Source organism: Leptopilina heterotoma, unplaced genomic scaffold (genome assembly GCF_015476425.1).
Source record: "Leptopilina heterotoma isolate Lh14 unplaced genomic scaffold, ASM1547642v1 Lhet_165, whole genome shotgun sequence".
In the NCBI taxonomy this organism is placed as follows: Eukaryota; Metazoa; Arthropoda; class Insecta; order Hymenoptera; family Figitidae; genus Leptopilina; species Leptopilina heterotoma.
The window spans coordinates 290,276-310,694 of record NW_025110881.1 but is presented as its reverse complement, the minus strand read 5'-3'; the positions used below and the strand labels follow the sequence as shown (position 1 = coordinate 310,694).

The 20,419-nt window shown below is 26.9% G+C and overlaps 2 protein-coding genes across 5 annotated transcripts in view; one reads left to right on the top strand and one right to left on the bottom strand.

Annotated features, from left to right (window-relative positions):
* Positions 1-20,419, top strand: part of LOC122499074 (SUN domain-containing ossification factor) — a 176,896-nt gene that overhangs the window by 98,173 nt on the left and 58,304 nt on the right. The gene's annotated exons all lie outside the window — the stretch shown is intronic.
* Positions 1,135-6,424, bottom strand: LOC122499078. Of its 2 annotated transcripts, none has more exons than XM_043607151.1 (5): positions 6,225-6,424; positions 5,411-5,537; positions 5,123-5,287; positions 3,583-3,750; positions 1,135-2,010 (listed from the first exon to the last, which is right to left on the bottom strand). In XM_043607151.1, exons 3-5 carry the CDS (start codon positions 5,210-5,212, stop codon positions 1,807-1,809), a joined length of 462 nt encoding a protein of 153 aa, XP_043463086.1. In that variant the 5' UTR covers positions 5,213-5,287; positions 5,411-5,537; positions 6,225-6,424; the 3' UTR covers positions 1,135-1,806. The 2 variants fall into 2 exon arrangements, with proteins under 2 accessions (XP_043463086.1, XP_043463088.1); XM_043607153.1 differs by having other exon boundaries at positions 5,425-5,537.

The window sequence follows — 20,419 nt, the reverse complement described above, 5'->3', positions numbered from 1 at the left end:
AAAATTCTAGTAATAAACGTAGGTACACAAGCCTACTACGATTGGAGGAGTTTCAGGCGTCAGTTCCATGAGTATTCTTGCTCTAAACGTAGGTAAAAATTCGCGCTAGGAAATTGTGAACCATTTTCATACTAAAAAGGCTTACTTTTTCTCTCCGTGTACATGAGGAGTATTTTTATTTCCACATAAAATTGTACAAAAATATATATATAAGTATATTATACACCTATATTTTATTATCCAAACTTTTATGTTCATAATTACAAAATGAGTTATATTTTTTCTATTAATATTTCATGCTCTAAATCTACTTTTAGTTTAAACATTAATTTGTTGTACCGTATTGTTTTACAATTTAAGAAATTAAAACATTATTACACGGAAAGAAAAAGTCCGTCAACCATTAATGGATTAGTATATTACTTTGAGACGGGACACTTTTTCCGTTGATGGTTACTTAACTTTACTTAACGATTGAAAACGAGTCATGGATTGATTAGAATGCCAGTATGTGACCAATTGTTTTAGATTTAATGCTGAATTGTTATCAATGGCTGTTTGAATGTTTACGAATCATTAGTGAAAGTTTGTGAAACGTTAGTTGACTCGTATTCTAAATCGGCGCTCTTCACTAGCGCATTGTTGCGCAGTGTACCGATGCGCATTTCTTCCGGTTTCTCTATAGTCCATGTGTTTTTGCTGTCTGCTATACATATCCCTATATACTATTATGTGTAATGTGAATATTTAACTTAACTAACAATTTGCAGTTGAATTGCGTCTAGAAATTGACCTCGATGAAAATATATTTTCTTTTATATTTCTCGCTAATTAAAAAGTAGTTATTAGTGCAAAATCATTTCTCACAAGTTGTGAAAAATTTTGTTATTTGGTATATAAGAACAGTTTGCTTCTAAACTTAAAGTGTTATAAGTGTGCGTTTCTACGTGCAGTTATTATAAGTGCGAAAATGTGTTGGAAAATGTGTTGGTCTAAAGCGTCTAAGAGTGTAAATAAAATATCGGAACTGTGCAACGAAAAAAATGAATGCTTTTGATAGTCATAGAAAATTTAATAGACAGTTTTCTAAATTTTAGTGAACGAGTTTTATATATTGATGACAGTTTTCTAAATTTTAGCAAGCAACTCGTCACTGATTGTGACTCAAAGTATGTTATCCATTGAATGATTTTGTGTCCCGTCTCAAAGTAATATACTAGTCTATTAATGATTGACGGACTTTTTCTTTCCGTGTACTTACATAGAAAATTATGCTATTCTGAATTATAAATTCTGCAAAAAAATTATTGTCTAAATTTCAATTATTGTATATTATTTTTTCTTTTTTAATTTTTAAAATCAATTCAAAATTAACAACAAAATTTTTAAAAATTTTGTTGTTGATATTGAAATACTATTTTTAGGGATGCATAAAATATTCCATTAAAATTTATTTAAAATTCCAGTTGTTTACGAAATGTATCATTTTGAATTTTTTTTCATTTGAAATCAATTTTTATTGTTATTCGGTTTTTGGTATTTTTATTAAATAAATCTTAAAATTTGAAATTTTAGTAAATAATAATTCGAGGAAATGAAAATTTTACTTTAATGTAAATGCAAGTTGAAAATTGTGCTTGAAATTCTATGTAAGGATGAAAATTATCAAATAAGTATGCAACATTTCAAAAATTTTACCAAATTTATGAACTTTTTTGGAATATTTATGAGTTTGTATTAATGTTCTTCATACAACTGTTGGCGCAATGTAGATATAAATTTTTTTTTACTAAATTACTATATTAATTATTCGTATTTATTTATCAAGTACAAGTCCAGTGCAAAAACAAATGCAGCCAAAAGAGAAAATATTCCACTGGCCAGTGTCTGATCGAGATATTGATTTAAATATTGTGAAATCAAATTATTTTCAAAATTGTCCCAGTCGTAGATTAAAATCACACCAGCAGCAAAACACAAAATAGCTCCCATTCCAGTAAATATGAGAGACTGTAAATGCCAAAACAGAAAAAACAGGAACAATATATTTTTAATACCAGTATTCATATTTTTGTTCTCGACAGAGTGTCATTAACAATATAATTTTATTCTACTACAAAAAAAGTTAACGATAGAATTTTTTTATTTTGAATAATATTTCTTTCTATAGAAAAAAAAGAAATGATCTGAAATGCAAAATTCTTTTTTGCTTTATTAACGGGTGGAGAAGATCCAGAATATGTTCGTTTTCATCGAACGTGAATATAAAAATTTTTTTTTACAACAATTATTGATTCTTCGAAATAATTTAAAATTGGTGAAACATTTTTCAACTATTTTTTAATTATTTATATTATTTTTAAATCTTTTAAATTAATTTTTTTGAGGATTCATTACTTTGTGTTAATTATTGAAATACATTTTTAAGATTTTCTTCTTTTTATGACCTTTATAATTAGCTCGTTAATTTTCAGTATCTAATTAAATTAAATAAGTCTACTACGATATATTTTGAACTTGACTTTTATTTTTTATTACTATTATTATTATTTGTATTGTATTATTTAATATTATTGTTATTAATATAATTATTATTTTTTTTCTTATTTTATTATTATCATTATTATATTAATTTGATATTTAAATAATTAAATATAAAGCATTTAATATAATCAATATTATCATCACTTTACATTCTTCTATGACAAACTAAGCATCTAATTATCGAGCAATTAAGGGCGTTTCTGTTACACGTATTAAGTTACATAATGTATTACCCTTTTAAATACAATGCTTCAATATTAATAGAAGCCGTAAAGAATATCTTTTGTTTCTGAAGAATTTTTTTCGGTTTTTTCATTCGGTTTCTATAACAGTAAAAAAAATAGAAATAAAATAATAAGAATTAAAAAAATAACATAATAATATAGTAATTTTTGTTATTACTACTACTATTATAATTATTACTATTCAATTAGTTTAATAATAATAATACCTAATAATAATAATAGTAAAAATATTTAAAGTAATAATTTTTATGAATAATAATTGGTTGTTCATTTTTTTACTAATGAATAATTTTAAATTAATATTTTTCAATAAATCGAGCTAAGTTTGAGAAATAGTGTGATTAAAAAATATTATATAAATAAATAGCGGTAAATTATAATAATATTTTTAAAATTAAGCAGTAGTAATTAAATTATTATTATTTTAACAAAAATTATTATTATTATTAGGTATTATTACTCGATTGTGCTTTTAATAATGAAATTTAAATGAAATGTAATAAATTATTCTTTTAATATTTTCGAGGATTTACACTTTTCTACTTCTCAAAAATTAACTGGTCCATGTCAAATGTAACTTTTCTCCTCAATCATTTAACTTTGACTCCCTTGACATTTCAACTAGTTCAATGTTATTATGTAGTTATATAGCATGAAAACAGACTTATGCGATTCCCATACTTTCCTATGACTGACTGATAGCTTTTCTTACGAGTTTTGCATTGGAATTTGACATTTTTAAATTTATAGGGAAATTTTTTTTTCTGAAAATGCAATTATTGAAATAGCTCACCATTTTTTTTGGCATCTTCTCGCCAATTAAGTAGCAAAAAATAATTATTGAATTTATCAAGACGTATCCGCAAATTGCTACATAAACTAATCCAGTGTTCTTGAAGTTCATATATAATCGACTGTTAAACGGTCCCACTATCAGTCCCAAACTGACGATACACAATATCTGCAAATAATTATTATGTACAGTATTCAAATTATTATTCAACAATTTCAATCTTTTAGTAAATAAATAATTAAATAAGTGAATAAATAATCAAATAAAATTGATAAATAAATGAAACAAGTAGGGTCAAAATTAAAATGTACAAATAAATAATATTTGAATAAAATAAAAATAAATAAAGTAAATATAATTAACAATGTAGTAATTTATTTATGTAAAATTTATAGAACAAAAAATAAATTTAATAAAAATAATATTTATTTTAAAATTATATGATTGCTAAAATTTAAAAAATGAAAACAATGAATTTAAAGCGTTATAAAAAATATTTGATGTGTAGAATAATTGTTAATTTAGGAATTATTATTAACAAAATATTAAATCAAAATGGTAATGAATAAAAATTTATTTAATAGTTTTTTATATTTATTAATTCATTTGTAATTTCAAAAAGAATTTACGTTAAAAAGTAAAAAATGTATAAATAAAATTCAATTTTCTTTTTTTCACTTTGTATTTGTATAGCAAATTGTAGAGAGGAAATTAAAGAGTCTTGAAATTATATATGAATGGAATTTTTAAATTCAGTTAAAATGTGCAAAATGTTTTTAACAACTCAACATAAAATTGTAAAGTTTTTAATTATTAGAATAATAATAACTCACTCTCTTGAATGTTTAAAGCAATATGTTACAATTATTCTAATTTACATAAGGTTTATATAAAAAAATATTGTAAACACTTTAAATGTTTAGAAATATAAAGGAATTTCATTACCATAGAAAAAATTAATTTTGAAATAATTTTAAACTCTTTTTTGTAAAATTTTATTTAACACAGTTTATCATATAAAAAAAAGTTTAGAAATAATTGTTTGAAAAATTTATTTGATTGTTTCTGTAAAATTATTGGTAAATTTATATTTATATTAAAAAATTTTCAAAATCAATATTATTTAAAAAATGTATAGTGGAATAAATATATTGAGATGTGCAGGTAAATAATAACAAAACTTAAATAAAACTTAATAAAAAAATTTAAAATAAAAATGATCTCTATTAAATAAAAATAGAATAAAAATTAAAACAAAATAAAAATTAACAAAAAAATCGGAATAAAAAGTAACATACAAAATTTAATAAAATTTAGAACAAAAAATAATATGAAAATTAAAAAAATAGAATAAAAATTTACACAGTAAATAAAACAAAATAAATAAATTTATATATTTTCATAAAAGATTTAAAAGATAAATGAAACAAAAATTTTTTAAATAAACATTAAAATGTAGTATATAAAAAATAATTGCAAAAAAATGAAAAATATCAATTTGTAAAAATATTTATACGAGTATTACTGATAAAATACTAACCAGCTCAATAATTTTACAAAAGAAAGGTGACTCGCTCATGTTTAATTTGAGCCTAGAGGCAATGTTTGGCCTTCCACTTTCTTTCGCCATATTTGTATCAAAATTGATAATAAATTTATTTTAAAATTAATCTATTCAATCTGATTCTTTCTTGCACTGAGAAAACTAAAAAAAATTCACACAGTCTTATTATTTTATTTCGATGTTGATATTCTTTCATAAGTCTTTTTTCTAGACCGTTTTTAAAAAGGCCTTCGGTGTGCTTCAGACAGTTCAATTGTCACTTACTGTGAGCAACTTACGTGAAGTAGAGTAACTCCCCACTTCCTTAAACTTAACTACATTTGATTCGCTGAAGAGAGATGATTCTGGTACTTAACTTCTTTCAAACAATAGAAGTTTTCTTTTCTTTTTCCTATGATAAACACATCTTTATTGTTTTTTTAAAAAATTACTTTCCCATTTGAGAAATTCTTTCTTTGACTTAATCGCATATTTTTATCTTATTGCAAATGAAGCTTTCACAGAGACTTTTTTAATTTTCTATATGTAACTTCTTTAGGTACCTTTCTTTGGAGCGCATCACAATTAAGTTTGATAAATTAAATTCTTTGTTATTTTTTAAAAATTACTTTTAAATTCAATTTTAATTTTCTGTCATTGTTATATAATTATTTTTGAGGACCATTTTTAAAAAATTTTAAACCATGGTTTTCAACAATTCAAAAAATTATAATTAATTATCCTGAAAAAGAGAAAAAGAAGATCCCAATTTTTATTCTCTCTAATTTTTTTTTCCATTTTTCTTCAAAGTGAAAAATTACTAAGATCACTAAATAAAATTTTTGAATTTTACCAAAAGGGAATAAAAAGGTTTGTACTAATTTGAATTATGATTTAACTAATTTAGGTTCATAAACAAAGAATGTTAAAATTTGGAAATTTCTCTTTTTTGTACCTATATTAAAGTTGACAAAAATTGCGATTCATTTTAAAGAGAAAATAATGGTATTTAAATTTACGACTTTTTTTAATGGGAATTGTTACTTTAATAGAATAAGTTTTACTTTTAGAAACATTAGAGGTATACACACGTACTCACTTACGGCAACCACCTACATTTATCTGATTGAAACTCTTGAACCTCAATTAATCATTGCTTATGATTGTCCTTCTGAGTGTATCGAGTTTCGCCCTCTCTTTTTTTAATAATAATTTTCATCTGACTTTGATTCTGAAATATACACGGAGAGAAATCTGTTGCTATTATTGCTTGCAGAATCTTTACAAATTTTATTAGTCACTGCTGAATAGAATTTTAGCTTGAGGTTATAATAATTTATATACGAAATCATCTATTTAATGTAATGGAGAGTTCGATGCAATAAACACAAAAAGCAGCTGCTAATTTTGCACCAAATCTTTATTATAAATATAAAGAGAACATGCTATAAAAGTATTAGATTCTTCTTATAAGAATCGCTCGAACTCCGACTGATTTTCAAGCGGACTTTATACAACACAATCTTACTTGCGTGTACGCACATATAACTCACACACACATATATTTCTCTGGATGGTTTCGAGGAACGGAACGCGTACAAAGCGGTGACGTTTGCAATAACATAACCTAACAATTTTCACATGTTGCTTATATATTCAAACACGAATAAAAATGCAATAATTTTTAAATAATATACTTACTATTAAATAAATATTATCTTTTTATAACAGCAACAAGTATTAAATACTACATATAATATATAATGTTTTACCAGACGACAAAACTGTCCAGAGAAATATATATGTGTGTGTGTGAGTTATATGTGCGTACACGCAAGTAAGATTGTGTTGTATACAGTCCGCCTGAAAATCAGTCGGAGTTCGAGCGATTCTTATAAGAAGAATCTAATACTTTTATAGCACGTTCTCTTTGTATTTATAATAAAGATTTCGTGCAAAATTAGCTACTGTCTCTTATGCTTATTGCATTGAAAGTATTTTTACAATAAGTATATGAATCCATGCTAAAAATATAAGAGAAACGTTAAGCAATTTAAGTAATGTGCTCTTTCGAGTAATATTAGCAGCAGATTTCTCTCCGTGTACAAATTTGAAAAAGATTATTTTTCATGCTTCTTTAATTTATTATTTATTTTATTTTAATGAAATAATGTCGATGAGGCACTAATTCTTATACTCTGTTTTGTTGCCACCTATAAAAAATAGCGCCAAATTCTAATTGACTTTTTCTATTTATTATATTTAGTTTCATTCAGTTTCTAAAGAGTAATAATAATCGTAAATAGAATTAATTTGACTTAATTAAATTGACTATTGATCCAACAGTCAACCATCAATTTGGCTAAACGTTATCAACTCTCGTTTGGCATAACTACATATGCGAAGCATTCTTTTCATTTTATCTATTCTTATTCACGTTATTTCATTTACAATGTGACATATTCTGCTTTAAATTGAACGTGGGACGAACCCTTGCGAAAAAAGCGAGCAGTTTCTATTGCAAGTAATTTTTTTCCTAATTCGTTAAAAACGAGTCAAGGATGCGAATTTGCAATATCTTGCTAATGAAGACCAACACCTATAAGTGTATTTTTATTTGTTATAGTTCAAAAAAATTTTATTTACTTTTGTGCCTACTCGTCAAACTATTCACTGCAACAGGGTAGCCACAGGTTAGGAAAATCAGAGAGAAGTGAGGGATTTTTATTAAAAGTACTAAAAAAATTAAATGTTTAGAATTTATAAGAAAATTCTGAATTTTTGTGTCTTTTTGTTTGCCTCATAAACTATGAAATTACCATGAATTCTAGAAAATCCTTAAATGTTTTCTATTTCTGACAATAAGTTATTTTAAATAACTGAATTCTATTGAAGAGCTGCCATACAGTTATTACTTATAAATCATTTAATGAAGTATTCTTTTTGAAAATTTTTAATTTCAATTCTGTTGAAATTAGTTTTAATTTTAAAAATTTTAGCCGAAATTCAATTATATTCAAGAACTTTTATAAAATTCATTGTAAAATTCAATTATTTTTAGGAATTTTAATAAAATTCATTGCAAAATTAAATTATCTTCGTAAATAGTAGTATTTATCACAAGAATTCAATTATTTTCAAAAGTAATAAAATTCAATTTTTGACAAAGTTCTACACGAGTACCGTAAACTGGGGCTATTAGGAACAGATTCCAACTTTAAAGGATTACAACTTTTTTGTGTATTAAAATATTGCCTTAATTTTTTGTTTCTTTTCTTGATCTTGGCGAGCACATTGAAGGGTTAAAGAATTATTTTGATCAGAGCTGGAATTTGAAGCAAAAAAGACGAAAAAGACGCATTTTTGCGAAATTACAAAATGGGGCTATTAGGAACAAGGCGGTAAAAACCATTGGAAAACGTATTTAAAGTTGAAGAAGTTATTGTTATCCCAGTAAAAAGTAAGAAATAAATAAGAATTCGAAATTTTTAATTCTTTTGAATTCCGTTTCTGACCAATTCTTTTTATTTTCATTTGGAGAAGCCGAAAAGAAGCTAAGTTTATTCTTTTGAATATACCGTTTTAATATTTTAAGCAGAAAAAAAATTTGTCGATCCGAAGATTTGAACTCTCAAGTTTCATTGTCGGAGACAAACAGCTTGTCTGCTCAGCTGTTTAAACTGTACTATAACTACCGAATTTTAGAAGTACTTATGGGTATATCCACAAAACCGGTCGATTTCATGTTACTGACAAATTTTTCTATTTTTAAAGTATTGTATTAATTATTTTCATATTTTTACTACTTTATAAAAGCTCTGGAGAATCTACTGAATTAGGAAAATTAAATAAATTCTAACCTACTTCCCTTATATTAATAATAAAACAGATTAAATTAATTTAAAACATGAAATTTGTAGTGTTACTCAAGCCCGTGTGGAAAATGAAAATTGGTCCTAGCCAGGTCCTACCTATTTTGCCCTGTTAATAGCTTGGTCCTAGGTTGGCAGTGTAGGTTGGACCAACAATGGCTGGTGATGCGATTCTAGTCTGGTCCTAACTTGGGAGCCTAGTTAGGACCAGTTTATGGGTCCATTTTTGGACCTAGAAAGGACCATCTCAGACAGTATTTTCTATTTCATTATAATTTTAATCAGTTTATAATATTTGTTAAAGAAATAACCTACATTATTAATAATAAGTATTAGTTTTAATTTATTATTATTTTTTTCAATTAAATGATGACCAAAAGCGAATTCATAAATAATGTTAGTATATGCAGAGATTAATATATATTCCTCTAATGTATACATTAAAAATTATAAAAAAATTAGAAATTTATTAATTAAATTATTTTACAGTATATTTAATCTTTAAATTGCATACTTATACGAATACAATGCAGAAAAATCGGAATAAACTCAAACCTAAGAAGCAAATAAAATCTAACGCACGCGGGAATCCAACCTATGACCTACGGACTACGAGACTAACGCCCTAACCACTGTTTTTTTTTTTTTTTTTAGTCACTTTATTTAATAACAATAATATAACTACATGGGAACAAGTAACAAGTTCAATATACAACTAATAAATTTTTCAGTCTTATAGGTCAAATACAAAGGAAACGGCAGTGTAACACTGCACTCGCAGACGCGGCATTGTTTTATTTCGATAGTAATGGTATTCTTCATTCATACAACATTTTAAGTCAGTTTTTTAAGTTGACTTGCTTTTGATGATTCAATATAGTATTTAGTGACACTTATACACCATAATAAATAAAAAAATAGTTTAACAACAACAATAAAATAAAATTCAATTATAAAAATTCAAAAATTAATATTTTTATATTATATCAAGAAAAAAATATCTATACATTTTCGTTAAAAACAGGTTTTTCATTGTTCTCAATCATTTTTAACATTAATTGGTTGGTCTAAAAAAATTTTTGTCTTTTGGACTTGGAAATTTTTGCTAATTAATTAAGTGGGTGATCCACTTATTAAAAATTTTTTAAAAAATTTATGTTGAAAACACGTTTTCCATTGTTCTAAATCATTTTAAATATTAATTTTTTGTTGCAAAAAATTTTTTAAATTTGGACTTAGAAATTTTTGCTAATGAAACTAGGAAGCCCAAGTAGGGCCTGGGTTGGACCTGAGTGGGTCAGCCCACATTCAAATTGCAATATCTTTTAGTGCTTAGCACCAACTTAAACGAAACTTAAAATCAGCGAACGAAATTAAAAATATATTCTACTAATGATAATTATATTGCAGTCTGTATCTGTTTAAATAAATAAATAAATGTTACTGTTTTATTAACTCTTGATAAAACAAAAAATTGTTATTATTTATTAATTCTTGAGACAATAAAGCGACTAGACACTTGTAGTCTTTTAAAATTTTGCAATTAACTAATCTGAGTATTTACTTATTGCAAAATTAGAAAAAACTGCTAGTTTCTAGGTTGATTGTGTGAAAAGTTAGTAAATAACAATTATTTGTAATTTAAAAAATTGCTGAATTAATAAATTAATAAATTAACTTTATTTTATAATATTTGTATAATTTTCTGATTTATGTCAAACAATAAATTGTTTAAACAAATATGATTATCAATTAATTTTATAAATATTAATTGAGAATATTTATCAATTTTTACATGTTTTTCATGTATCAATTTTGACACTTTATTTTCCTAAAAATTTTTCTAAGTCATAACTGGATCTCCTAGTTAGTACCAAGTTAGGACCAGTCTAGGATATATAAAAAGGGGTTGCCAAGTTAGGTCCAAGCTAGGGCCAATAATCATTTTAGGCATAGCATGGTGATTTCTACACGGGAGGTACTTTTTTCTATTCTTATAGGCATAACTTTTTTGGCATACAACGAAACAATTCTAAACGATGGTGAATTGTACTTTACTTTTTGTAGAATGTATTAAAAGCTAAAAAAACACGGTACCCTGGAACCAATCTCAACCTTTAACATTCTCCCTTTCAAAGATTCCTGTTGCAACTAATTCGGGGAACCTCACTGAATATTTTCTGACAAGAAAAATCAAAATCCGTCGGGCGCTTTTTTTTAATTTCAATTTTTGTGTTTTTAGCGCCCAATTTAAAAAAAGACTGGTTTTTATGATCATTTAAAGAAAAATTCAACTTCAACTGATGGTCAAATTTTGTTCAAGAAATTATACAAAACCATAATTCTGGTAGAAAATTTTCCGTATAATCGGAATTTAAAAGTTGAGAAAATCTAGAGTCTGTTTACAACGTTCTTACTGATTTTAAATTTTCTGATTTAAATTTTCTTTCAGTTATTAAATATATAAATAGTGAAAATTATGTTATTCGATTTTTATTACAACTTTTAATAATAAACAGTTTCACAATTTCCGAAATTAGTAGAGTGCCGAGTAGTAGAGTAGTAGTGCCGACAGAAGTGGGCCACACTTTGGTTTTGATGCTTTAGAATATTCAGAAATTAACATTTTTGAACCCTTTTTACGTTTATTTGAACAAAAAGGACTTACCTAACTTTAGGCAAACTCACATTTTAAAATTCTTAATTTTAACATATTGTATAACATCGTTATGCAAAAAAAGAGAAATTTGCGATATCATGATTTTGTAGACAGAAGTGGGCCTCCTAAGTTTTCCATCTAAAATAAGAAAAAAGATCAAGCACTATGATTGTTTATGTTAAATGATTAATTTTTTCAATAAATAGTATTGTACAATTAAGCACAAGAAGGGCGTTCAGAAATTTTATTAATTTTTATTTGACTTATAGCATAAAGTAATTTGTCGTAGTCAATGAGTTCATAGTCAGTTGGTTTAGCCTTTCTTGGTGACATGATTGCTAAAAATTCAAAATAATTCATAGAACCACTTCATTAGTTTAAACAAAATCACTAAATGTCAAATCGGAACTTTAATGCAGTGGCCCACTTCTGTCCACAAGATTAATTTGAGGAGAAACAACGTGACCATAATACCACGCGACAATATGAAACAGTCTCTTTAAATTTTTTAAGGTTAGGTCTGAAACTATAATAAAGGCTACTTGCCCGATTGAATTCGATGAATATCTTATGTAAACAACGATAACTTTTACAATGAGAAAAAAGAAAAAGTAGATAATTTTTGGCACTAATTGCTGGAGAACACAATTGTACGTCGCACTCTTTAATAACCAACTGAAAGTTGACCTTCTGTTGATAACAAAAGAAAAAATTTTCGGTTGACAGATATGTCACTTGTAAAACCAAAAACGGCGGGTGGCCCACTTCTGTCAATGCTACTCTATTTAAATTATAGTTTTAATAATATCATCATTTAAAAATATCAAGATTAAACGATTACATGTGATTACTGTTGTAGTAACACACAGATATTAGGAGTTGCTCTGCATAATTTTCTTTTCTCTCATTTAATAACTGAAATAAAATTTAAATCAGAAAATTTAAAATCAGTAGAAACCTCGGTAGAAACGTTGTAAACAGACCCTAGATTTTCTTAACTTTTAAATTCAAAATTTTAATTACTGACAAAAAGATGTTCATTTTATAATATTTTGTTTTGCAAATTTGAAAATGTACCTGTTACTTATTGGTAAATTTTGATAAATTTTGAAATTGCACTTATTTTTATAAAATTTGACAGACAATTTGAAAAAAACGACGGTGAGATTTTTTTAATAATATTTACAGTTTTCCGGATTTTCTGGGATACCGCTGCTTTAATTTCGAAAGCCAACGTCAGATTCCGATTATAGGGAAAATTTTCTACCAGAATTATGGTTTTGTACAATTTCTAGAACAAAATTTGACCAGTTGAAGTTGAATTTTTTTTAAATGATCATTAAAACCAGTTTTTTTAAATTTGGCGCTAAAACACAAAAATTCAAATTAAAAAAAGCGCCCGACGGATTTTGATTTTTCTTGTCAGAAAATATTCAGTGAGGTACCACGAACAAGTTGCAACAGGAATCTTTGAAAGGGAGAATGTTGAGGGTTGAGATTGGTTCCAGGGTACCGTGAAAAAGATGTGCTCTTAATTACAAAGAAATTGTAGTACAGGTAAATAATGTTACGCATTATTTTTGAATAATACAATTTCTGGAAACTTTGCATAATAACTTTTGTGGCGTTTGATCAATTAAAATTTCTTACAACAGTATTTATTCGTCTTCATCAGACGAATAAATCTTCGTATTGTAAAATAATGTGCCTTTAGAAATAAAGAAAATATTAAATTAATTATGACCTAAAACTCGACCGTGAACAACTCTAAACTTTGCCTTTTTCTAAGAGCACATCTACAGATTGGAATGAAATGAATTGAAAACGTGCCTGATTATTAAAAAGCGTTATTATAATTCTTTTATTAAAATGCCAAATTCTATTTCTAATTTATAATGTCAAAAAATTGAGAATTACAATAAATTTTTCATTATTATTAATTCATTTAGTTCATTATGAATGTATCAGTCAATGTTAAGAATTGACTGTCTTTTCATTTGTTATTTTTTTAAACTTGCGTCAAAATTAAGATAATTCAAATTATAAAATTAAAAAAAATTAATGCCAAAATAATATTACTATTAATTAATTATTATATTATATAAGTATGTTCATATTAATTATCTTACACACCCTCTGCCCAGAAAGGGTTTAAAAATAAAAGACCATTCTTTTTGAAAAATTACAGCTTTGAATATGTAGTTACTTTTGCCGTATGGCTTTTATTAATTAAAAATTTTTATTAAATAATATAGCACTATAATATAAATAAATGCTAACAAAAAAAATAAATAAACTGTTTCAGAATTTTCAAATTTGACCAGAATTGCTCAAAACTTGTTACTCGGGGGTTTTTGGGGTCGCTGATTACGAATCTGAAGTCGTTTTTTAGAAATTCAAAATGGCGGATCCAATATGGCGGATTAAATTTTAAATTTGATCAGATTCGTTTAAAAATTGTTACTTGGGGGATTCTGGGGTCGCTGATTACGAGTCTGAAGTTACTTTTTAAAAACTCAAAATGGCGGATCCAACATGGCGGACAAAATTTTTAAAATTTGATCAGATTCGCTCAAAACTTGTTACTCGAAGCTTTTTGGAGTCGCTGATCACGAATCTGAAGTTACTTTTTAAGAAATTTAAAATGGCGGATCCAAAATAGCGGACAAAATTTTTAAAATTCGATCAGATTCGCTCAATACTTGTTACTCGGGGCTTTTTGGGGTCGCTGATTACGAATCTGAAGTTACTTTTTAAAAATTCAAAATGGCGAATCCAATATGGCGGACAACATTTTTAAAATTTGATCAGATTCGCTCAAAACTTGTTACTCGGGGGTTTTTGGGGTCTCTGATTACGAATCTGAAGTCATTTTTCAGAAATTCAAAATGGCGGATCTAATTCGTGGAATTATTTTTTCAAATTTGACCAGATTCGCTCAAAACTTGTTACTCGGGGATTTTTGGGGTCGCTGATTACGAATCTGAAGTCACTTTTTAAAAATTCAGGCTTGAACACCAGACTACCCTTTTAAAGATATTAGAAGACTATTGTTTTTATAAAATTAAGATTGCTATTTTCTTGATGTAATTATTTACAAATATTTTAATTTGTCAATCCAGTGAAAACGTTATTGAAAAACGTTATTTTTCTTTTAAATCGGAACCAACAGATGTTGGTTATTATTCTACTAGAAGACTATTTCTACAAAATACACACTTTTCACTATAATTTAATAAAGTAATAAGTTCTCCAAAATAAAATTTTACCCTGTTTATATTATACACGAGTGTATTTAATAAATAAAAATTATGTCTTGTAAACCTTAGAGTAAAACTCTTTACTGAGAAAACCTTATACTTAAATGAAATACATAAATTATTTTAGATAATTTTGTTTAATTGAAATTAGTTTAAAAGATTAATCATAATGCATAGAAAATATCTACTGATTTAATTCAAAAGCATTATTTGTTTGAATAATTATAATTAATTCGACCAAATATTCTGTTTTGGTTTAAATAAAAAATTAGTTTAAAATTTTGTTTAATTAAAGATTAAAAGTGGATTATAATGAATAATTTAAAATTAAGCATAACTTATGTTTGAATTAAATATATCATTTCTTCACGGAGAAACTTTTTCTTCTAATATTAAATATATTTGGTTATCTTTATTCTAAAAGTACGTTAGAATGTGAGGATTTTTCGTGCGTTGTGCTAATAATTTCAACATTAATACGAAAATATGATAAGTTCGTTATATATTAAGCAACCTTCGGTGTACAAAAATTACTATCTGCATTAGAAATAGTCTTATTTTTCTTTAGAAAAGAATAAAATGCTAGTTTTTGTTTGTGAAATAATACGGTAATTCTAACCTTTTTTACACATATAGATAGAATATATAACAGACATTCTAACGTAACATACCAATTTTGGAAGGACTGCGGGCGGACTTAACCGATTTCGCCCGAGCATCACCGAGTCCATCACCTGACGTCGCGAACTAACCCTAATGTTTTCGAAGTTGAAATTCACACGTGTATGAAAGAAAAAAACCTTTTATTAATAAACGTGAATGTCTCCTCATGCCAAATTAAATTCAAGAACTGTTCCTCAATATAACATAATTTTTTTCACGACTTTTACTTATTTACATAATTTGATTAGTAAGTTATTTTAAAAAATGCTCTCTCTCGAAGGCACATATTTTTCCACTCGTTTAATATATAAGGACGATTCAGCTGTGTACTTCTAACGAATCGTGCGATCTTTCGGTTTCCGTGACCAATCGTCGTGTCTTTACTTGCGTGTGCGTGTGTGCGTTAATAATATAGGTTAGGTTCTTACGTCGTGTTAAATATATTTACCTACAGTTACAGTGACATACACTAATGCCATCTACCATCAGATCCAAGTATCACTATCGTCTCTATGAGTATCTATAGACAATTAATTTGTTGTGTTTCTTTTTAATTCATGGCTTTCCCAACTTTGCAAAAATTATTATTTTCTTTCTAAAACAACATACTAATTTTCGTTAGTTTCCTTATGAAGAACTGTAAAATATATACTGAATGAGTGTTTTTGATAGTCTCAATAGCAATTTCTATAACCTATGTCGTTTTTCCCTTGAATCTAACCTAACATACTAAAATGTCTCACCAGTTTTAAGAATTAGTAGTATTAAAAGTTTCTCCGTGTTTAAATGAAAAAAATATATTTCAATCAAACATAAATACAATGTTGAACTGCACTGGAAAGATTTTTTAAACTTGATTTAACCAAAATGGGGTTGAATCAAATTAATCGTTTCCACAGTATACACAAGCTTATTTAATATATATGTATTTACATTATAAAACAGTATGAAGATAAAATTTTTTAAAAGTATCTTCAGATTGGTAATCAATGACTCCAAAAACCCCCGAGTAACAAGTTTTGAGCAAATCTGATCAAATTTTAAAAATTTTGTCCGCCATTTTGGATCCGCCATTCTGAATTTCTTAAAAAGTAACTTCAGATTCGTAATCAGTGACCCCAAAAACCCTCGAGTAACAAGTTTTAAACGAATCTAATCAAATTAAAAATTTAGTCCGCCATATTGGATCCGCCATTTTGAATTTCTTGAAAAGTACCTTCAGATTCGTGATCAGTGACCCCAAAAAGCCTTGAGTAACAAGTTTTGAGCGAATCTAATCAAATTTTGAAAAATTTTGTCCGCCATATTGGATCGCCATTTTGAATTTTTAAAAAGTAACTTCAGATTTGTAAACAGCGACCCCATAAACCCCCGAGTAACAAGTTTTAAACGAATCTGATCAAAATTTAAAATTTAGTCCGCCATATTGGATCCGCCATTTTGAATTTCTGAAAAGCGACTTCAGATTCGTAATCAGCGACCCCAAAAACCCCCGAGTAAGAAGTTTTGACCAATTCTGGTCAAATTTGAAAATTCTGAAACAGTTTAATTATTTTTTTTGTTAGCATTTATTTATTTATAGTGCTATATTATTTAATAAAAATTTTTAATTAATAAAAGCCATACGGCAAAAGTAACTACATATTCTAAGCTGTAATTGTTCAAAAAGAATGGTCTTTTATTTTTAAACCCTTTCTGGGCAGAGAGGGGGGTCCGTTTTACAGAGAATGCCCCATATAAAAAACAAAAGAAGAAAGAAATACACATTTTTAATTATATTTTCTAAAAAAACTCATTTTCGTTTTTGGCTCTTACTTTGCACGGCATTAAAAAAAATGAATCACGTAAAAAGATAATTGTTCTAAAATAAATTTTGAAAAAAATGAACCATAAATGAAAGCTGTGCTTGCAATTAGAATTTTTTCATTTTTATAAGTAAAAATTGAGCAGTTCCATTGATTTGCCCTTATCTTAAAGTGTTGCAAACTTCAAAGAATTAAAAAATTACAAAATATTAAAACGGAATAGACAGAAATTGAACTTACCGATTATCACACACAGTATTTCGGAATTCACAAAAATTTAAAAATTAAAGAAATATTAAAACGGAATTGATTGGAATTCAATTTCAAGAAATCTTTGCCTCAAAAAGGAATACATAGGAATTGGACAGAAACGGAATTTAAAAAAATTGATAATTTAACATTTTCTGTAAAAAGTTAAAAATGTTCAATTCTTCACAATTCCTTACTTCTTACTGGGATTGCTCGGAAGTACACACACAATTTAAAATAAATTTAAAAACGAAAATAAAAGAGCGAATGTGTGTTTTAAACGTTGCTGGAATCATCAGTTGAGGTCGATGATGGAGTCACTGGTCGTTTTTTGCGACTTGTCGGTCCCAACACTCTTTTACAATTTTCAACCATCTATGAACTCTAAAAACCAAATTAGGTAATAAAAAACAAAAGGAATGACGAAAAACTTAAGTTTTGACAACACACTTTAACAATTCGGAAGAAAGAATTGTGTTTCTTATAGCTCCGCCGTTTGTGAATTTGGTTTTTGTCTCATAAATCTTACTGTAAATACAAAATAAACATATTTATTACTTTTAGTAAACTCAATAAAGTTTCCCATAAGTTTTCCTTTAATAAAAAATAATCACTTTGAGAAATTAAAACAGGAACAACTTACCTCGGCAATCGAATGTTTTCCACGTTTGAAACTTCACTAAAACACATTAAGTCACTTACCAGCTACTACACGGAAAAAATTTCTTTAATAATGATTACAATAGTCTATATTACAGCTCGGATATGTGACCACTTTTTGTAATGATTACGAAAACTATGTTATTTATTAAGAATTTTGTAGGAGCGATTACTATAGTTACTTTAATGAATCCAAACGCTGTATTAATCGTGTTGAAATTTATTTTTTGGAATCATTAATAGTTTAGATGTACAGGTTCAGAAAGGGTACTGTAGGCATTCACGCAGAGACTTGTTATAATTACAATAGTCTACGTTAAAAGGAAATCTTGGATTCTGTTCACATTTGCAGCGGTCTGAGGGAATCAGTGATACAGACTGTAGTAGTCTTTACAACAGGACTATTGTAAAATAAGGTGACCGCGGCCGCCTTGCCTTCTTATTTTACTATAGTTCTTCGTAAAGACTGCTATTGCTATATTTCTGATCACAATTGACTGTTGTAAAGTTAAAAAAGAAAATTTTCAACTAAAATAAATTTTTTTTGTAATTCATGACTTGCGTAAAGTACGTAAGTTATCTAATTAGTGCAATTTACAATAATTCGTCCATTATGTAACTTAAGTTATTTACGAAATTGCAACTTACGTTATTTACGAAACTTATATTTTTACGTATCATACATTATTTACGTAACTTATATTATTACGTAACTTACGTAAGTTAACTTATTTATTTATATAACTTACTTAATTGTTATTTACGTAACTTGCGTAAGTTATGTAACTTACGTAAATTGTGTAAATTATATAACAATTTATACAGGCAAGAAATCTTTTACCTTCGGTGCGTGTGTTAGAAAAAAAATTTTCACTATGGAAATGTAATAAAAAATAGACCTTACAATATTAAAAACTAACAATGAACAATAATTGTATTAATTATTGAGAACGAAGTGATTTTTTTACATTTAAAGTGTATAAGTCTTTCTCGCAAGCGGTGAATTTTCATAGCAGTTAGTATATATAAGGAAGTTGAAGTCATGTATAAATATGTGTAAATAGCGATCGTTATTATGTTATGAGTTTAGTATTTAAGTTAGATTTATGTACTTAGGGTTTAGTGAAATTGTCTAGTTTAATAATATAATTAATCTTGAAGTGGGTGGTCTTGGAAGAGTGAAATTAATGTGCAATACATGATTAGAAGTCATGAATTGCAAAAAAAATTTATTTTAGTTGAAAATTTTCTTTTTTAACTTTACAACAGTCATTTGTAATCAGAAATATAGCAATAGTAGTCTTTACGAAGAACTATAGTAAAATAAGAAGGCAAGCCAGCCCCGGTCACCTTATTTTACAATAGTCCTGTTGTAAAGGCTACTACAGACTGTATCACTGATTCCCTTAGATTGCTGCAAATGTGGATAGAATCCAAGATTTCCTTTTAACGTAAACTATTGTAATCAGTCACATAGACTTTGTGCTAACTCATATTTAGTTCGTATTTATTTCAAATAAATTTTAAATGAGTACGTTTCTACTTACAGAATTGTTACAACGAAGCTACTTTAGGCATTACGAAAAGTGGTCACATTATCCGAGTACTGTTCGACTATTGTAATCATTAACAGAAAATTTTTCTCCGTGTACATCAACTCCACCCGAAAACAGAGTTTTGTTCCTAAGGCTGGAGTCCCATGACAGCGTTTTGCGTTGCGTTTTGTAACTAGGCCATGAGTGTGAGAGAGATAAAGATATATGTTTGCTCTATTTGCACTCATTGCCTAGTTACAAAACGCAACGCAAAACGGTGCCATGGGACTCCACCCTAATAGCCCCAGTTTACAGTATTCAATTATTTTCTAAAATAATAAATATTAGGGGAGACTCTCCAGTTGTGAGACAGTCAATTTTTTTTAACATGCAATATTAAAAAGCCGATTGGTTTATATAAAAACATTTCTTTTTATATGAGCCAACTTTTTCGTGTACGCCGAAGCGGATATATAAACTGTTTTTGTTAAATACCAACACTGTGTGTGATAATCGACTAAAAAGCGTTTTTTCAATAAATGCAAAGTACTTTTTTTCCAAGTTAATTAATTGGAGAAGGTAAATGTAATG

Bases quoted from the DNA above. Each gene is read 5' to 3' on its own strand.
- LOC122499078 (XM_043607151.1), bottom strand. From the start codon at position 5,212: ATGGCGAAAGAAAGTGGAAGGCCAAACATTGCCTCTAGGCTCAAATTA. The intron at 3,751-5,122 runs GTTAGTATTTTA...AATTATTTGCAG, and splicing joins TTTGTAAAATTATTGAGCTG to ATATTGTGTATCGTCAGTTT. The intron at 2,011-3,582 runs GTGAGCTATTTC...TGGCATTTACAG, and splicing joins AGAAGATGCCAAAAAAAATG to TCTCTCATATTTACTGGAAT.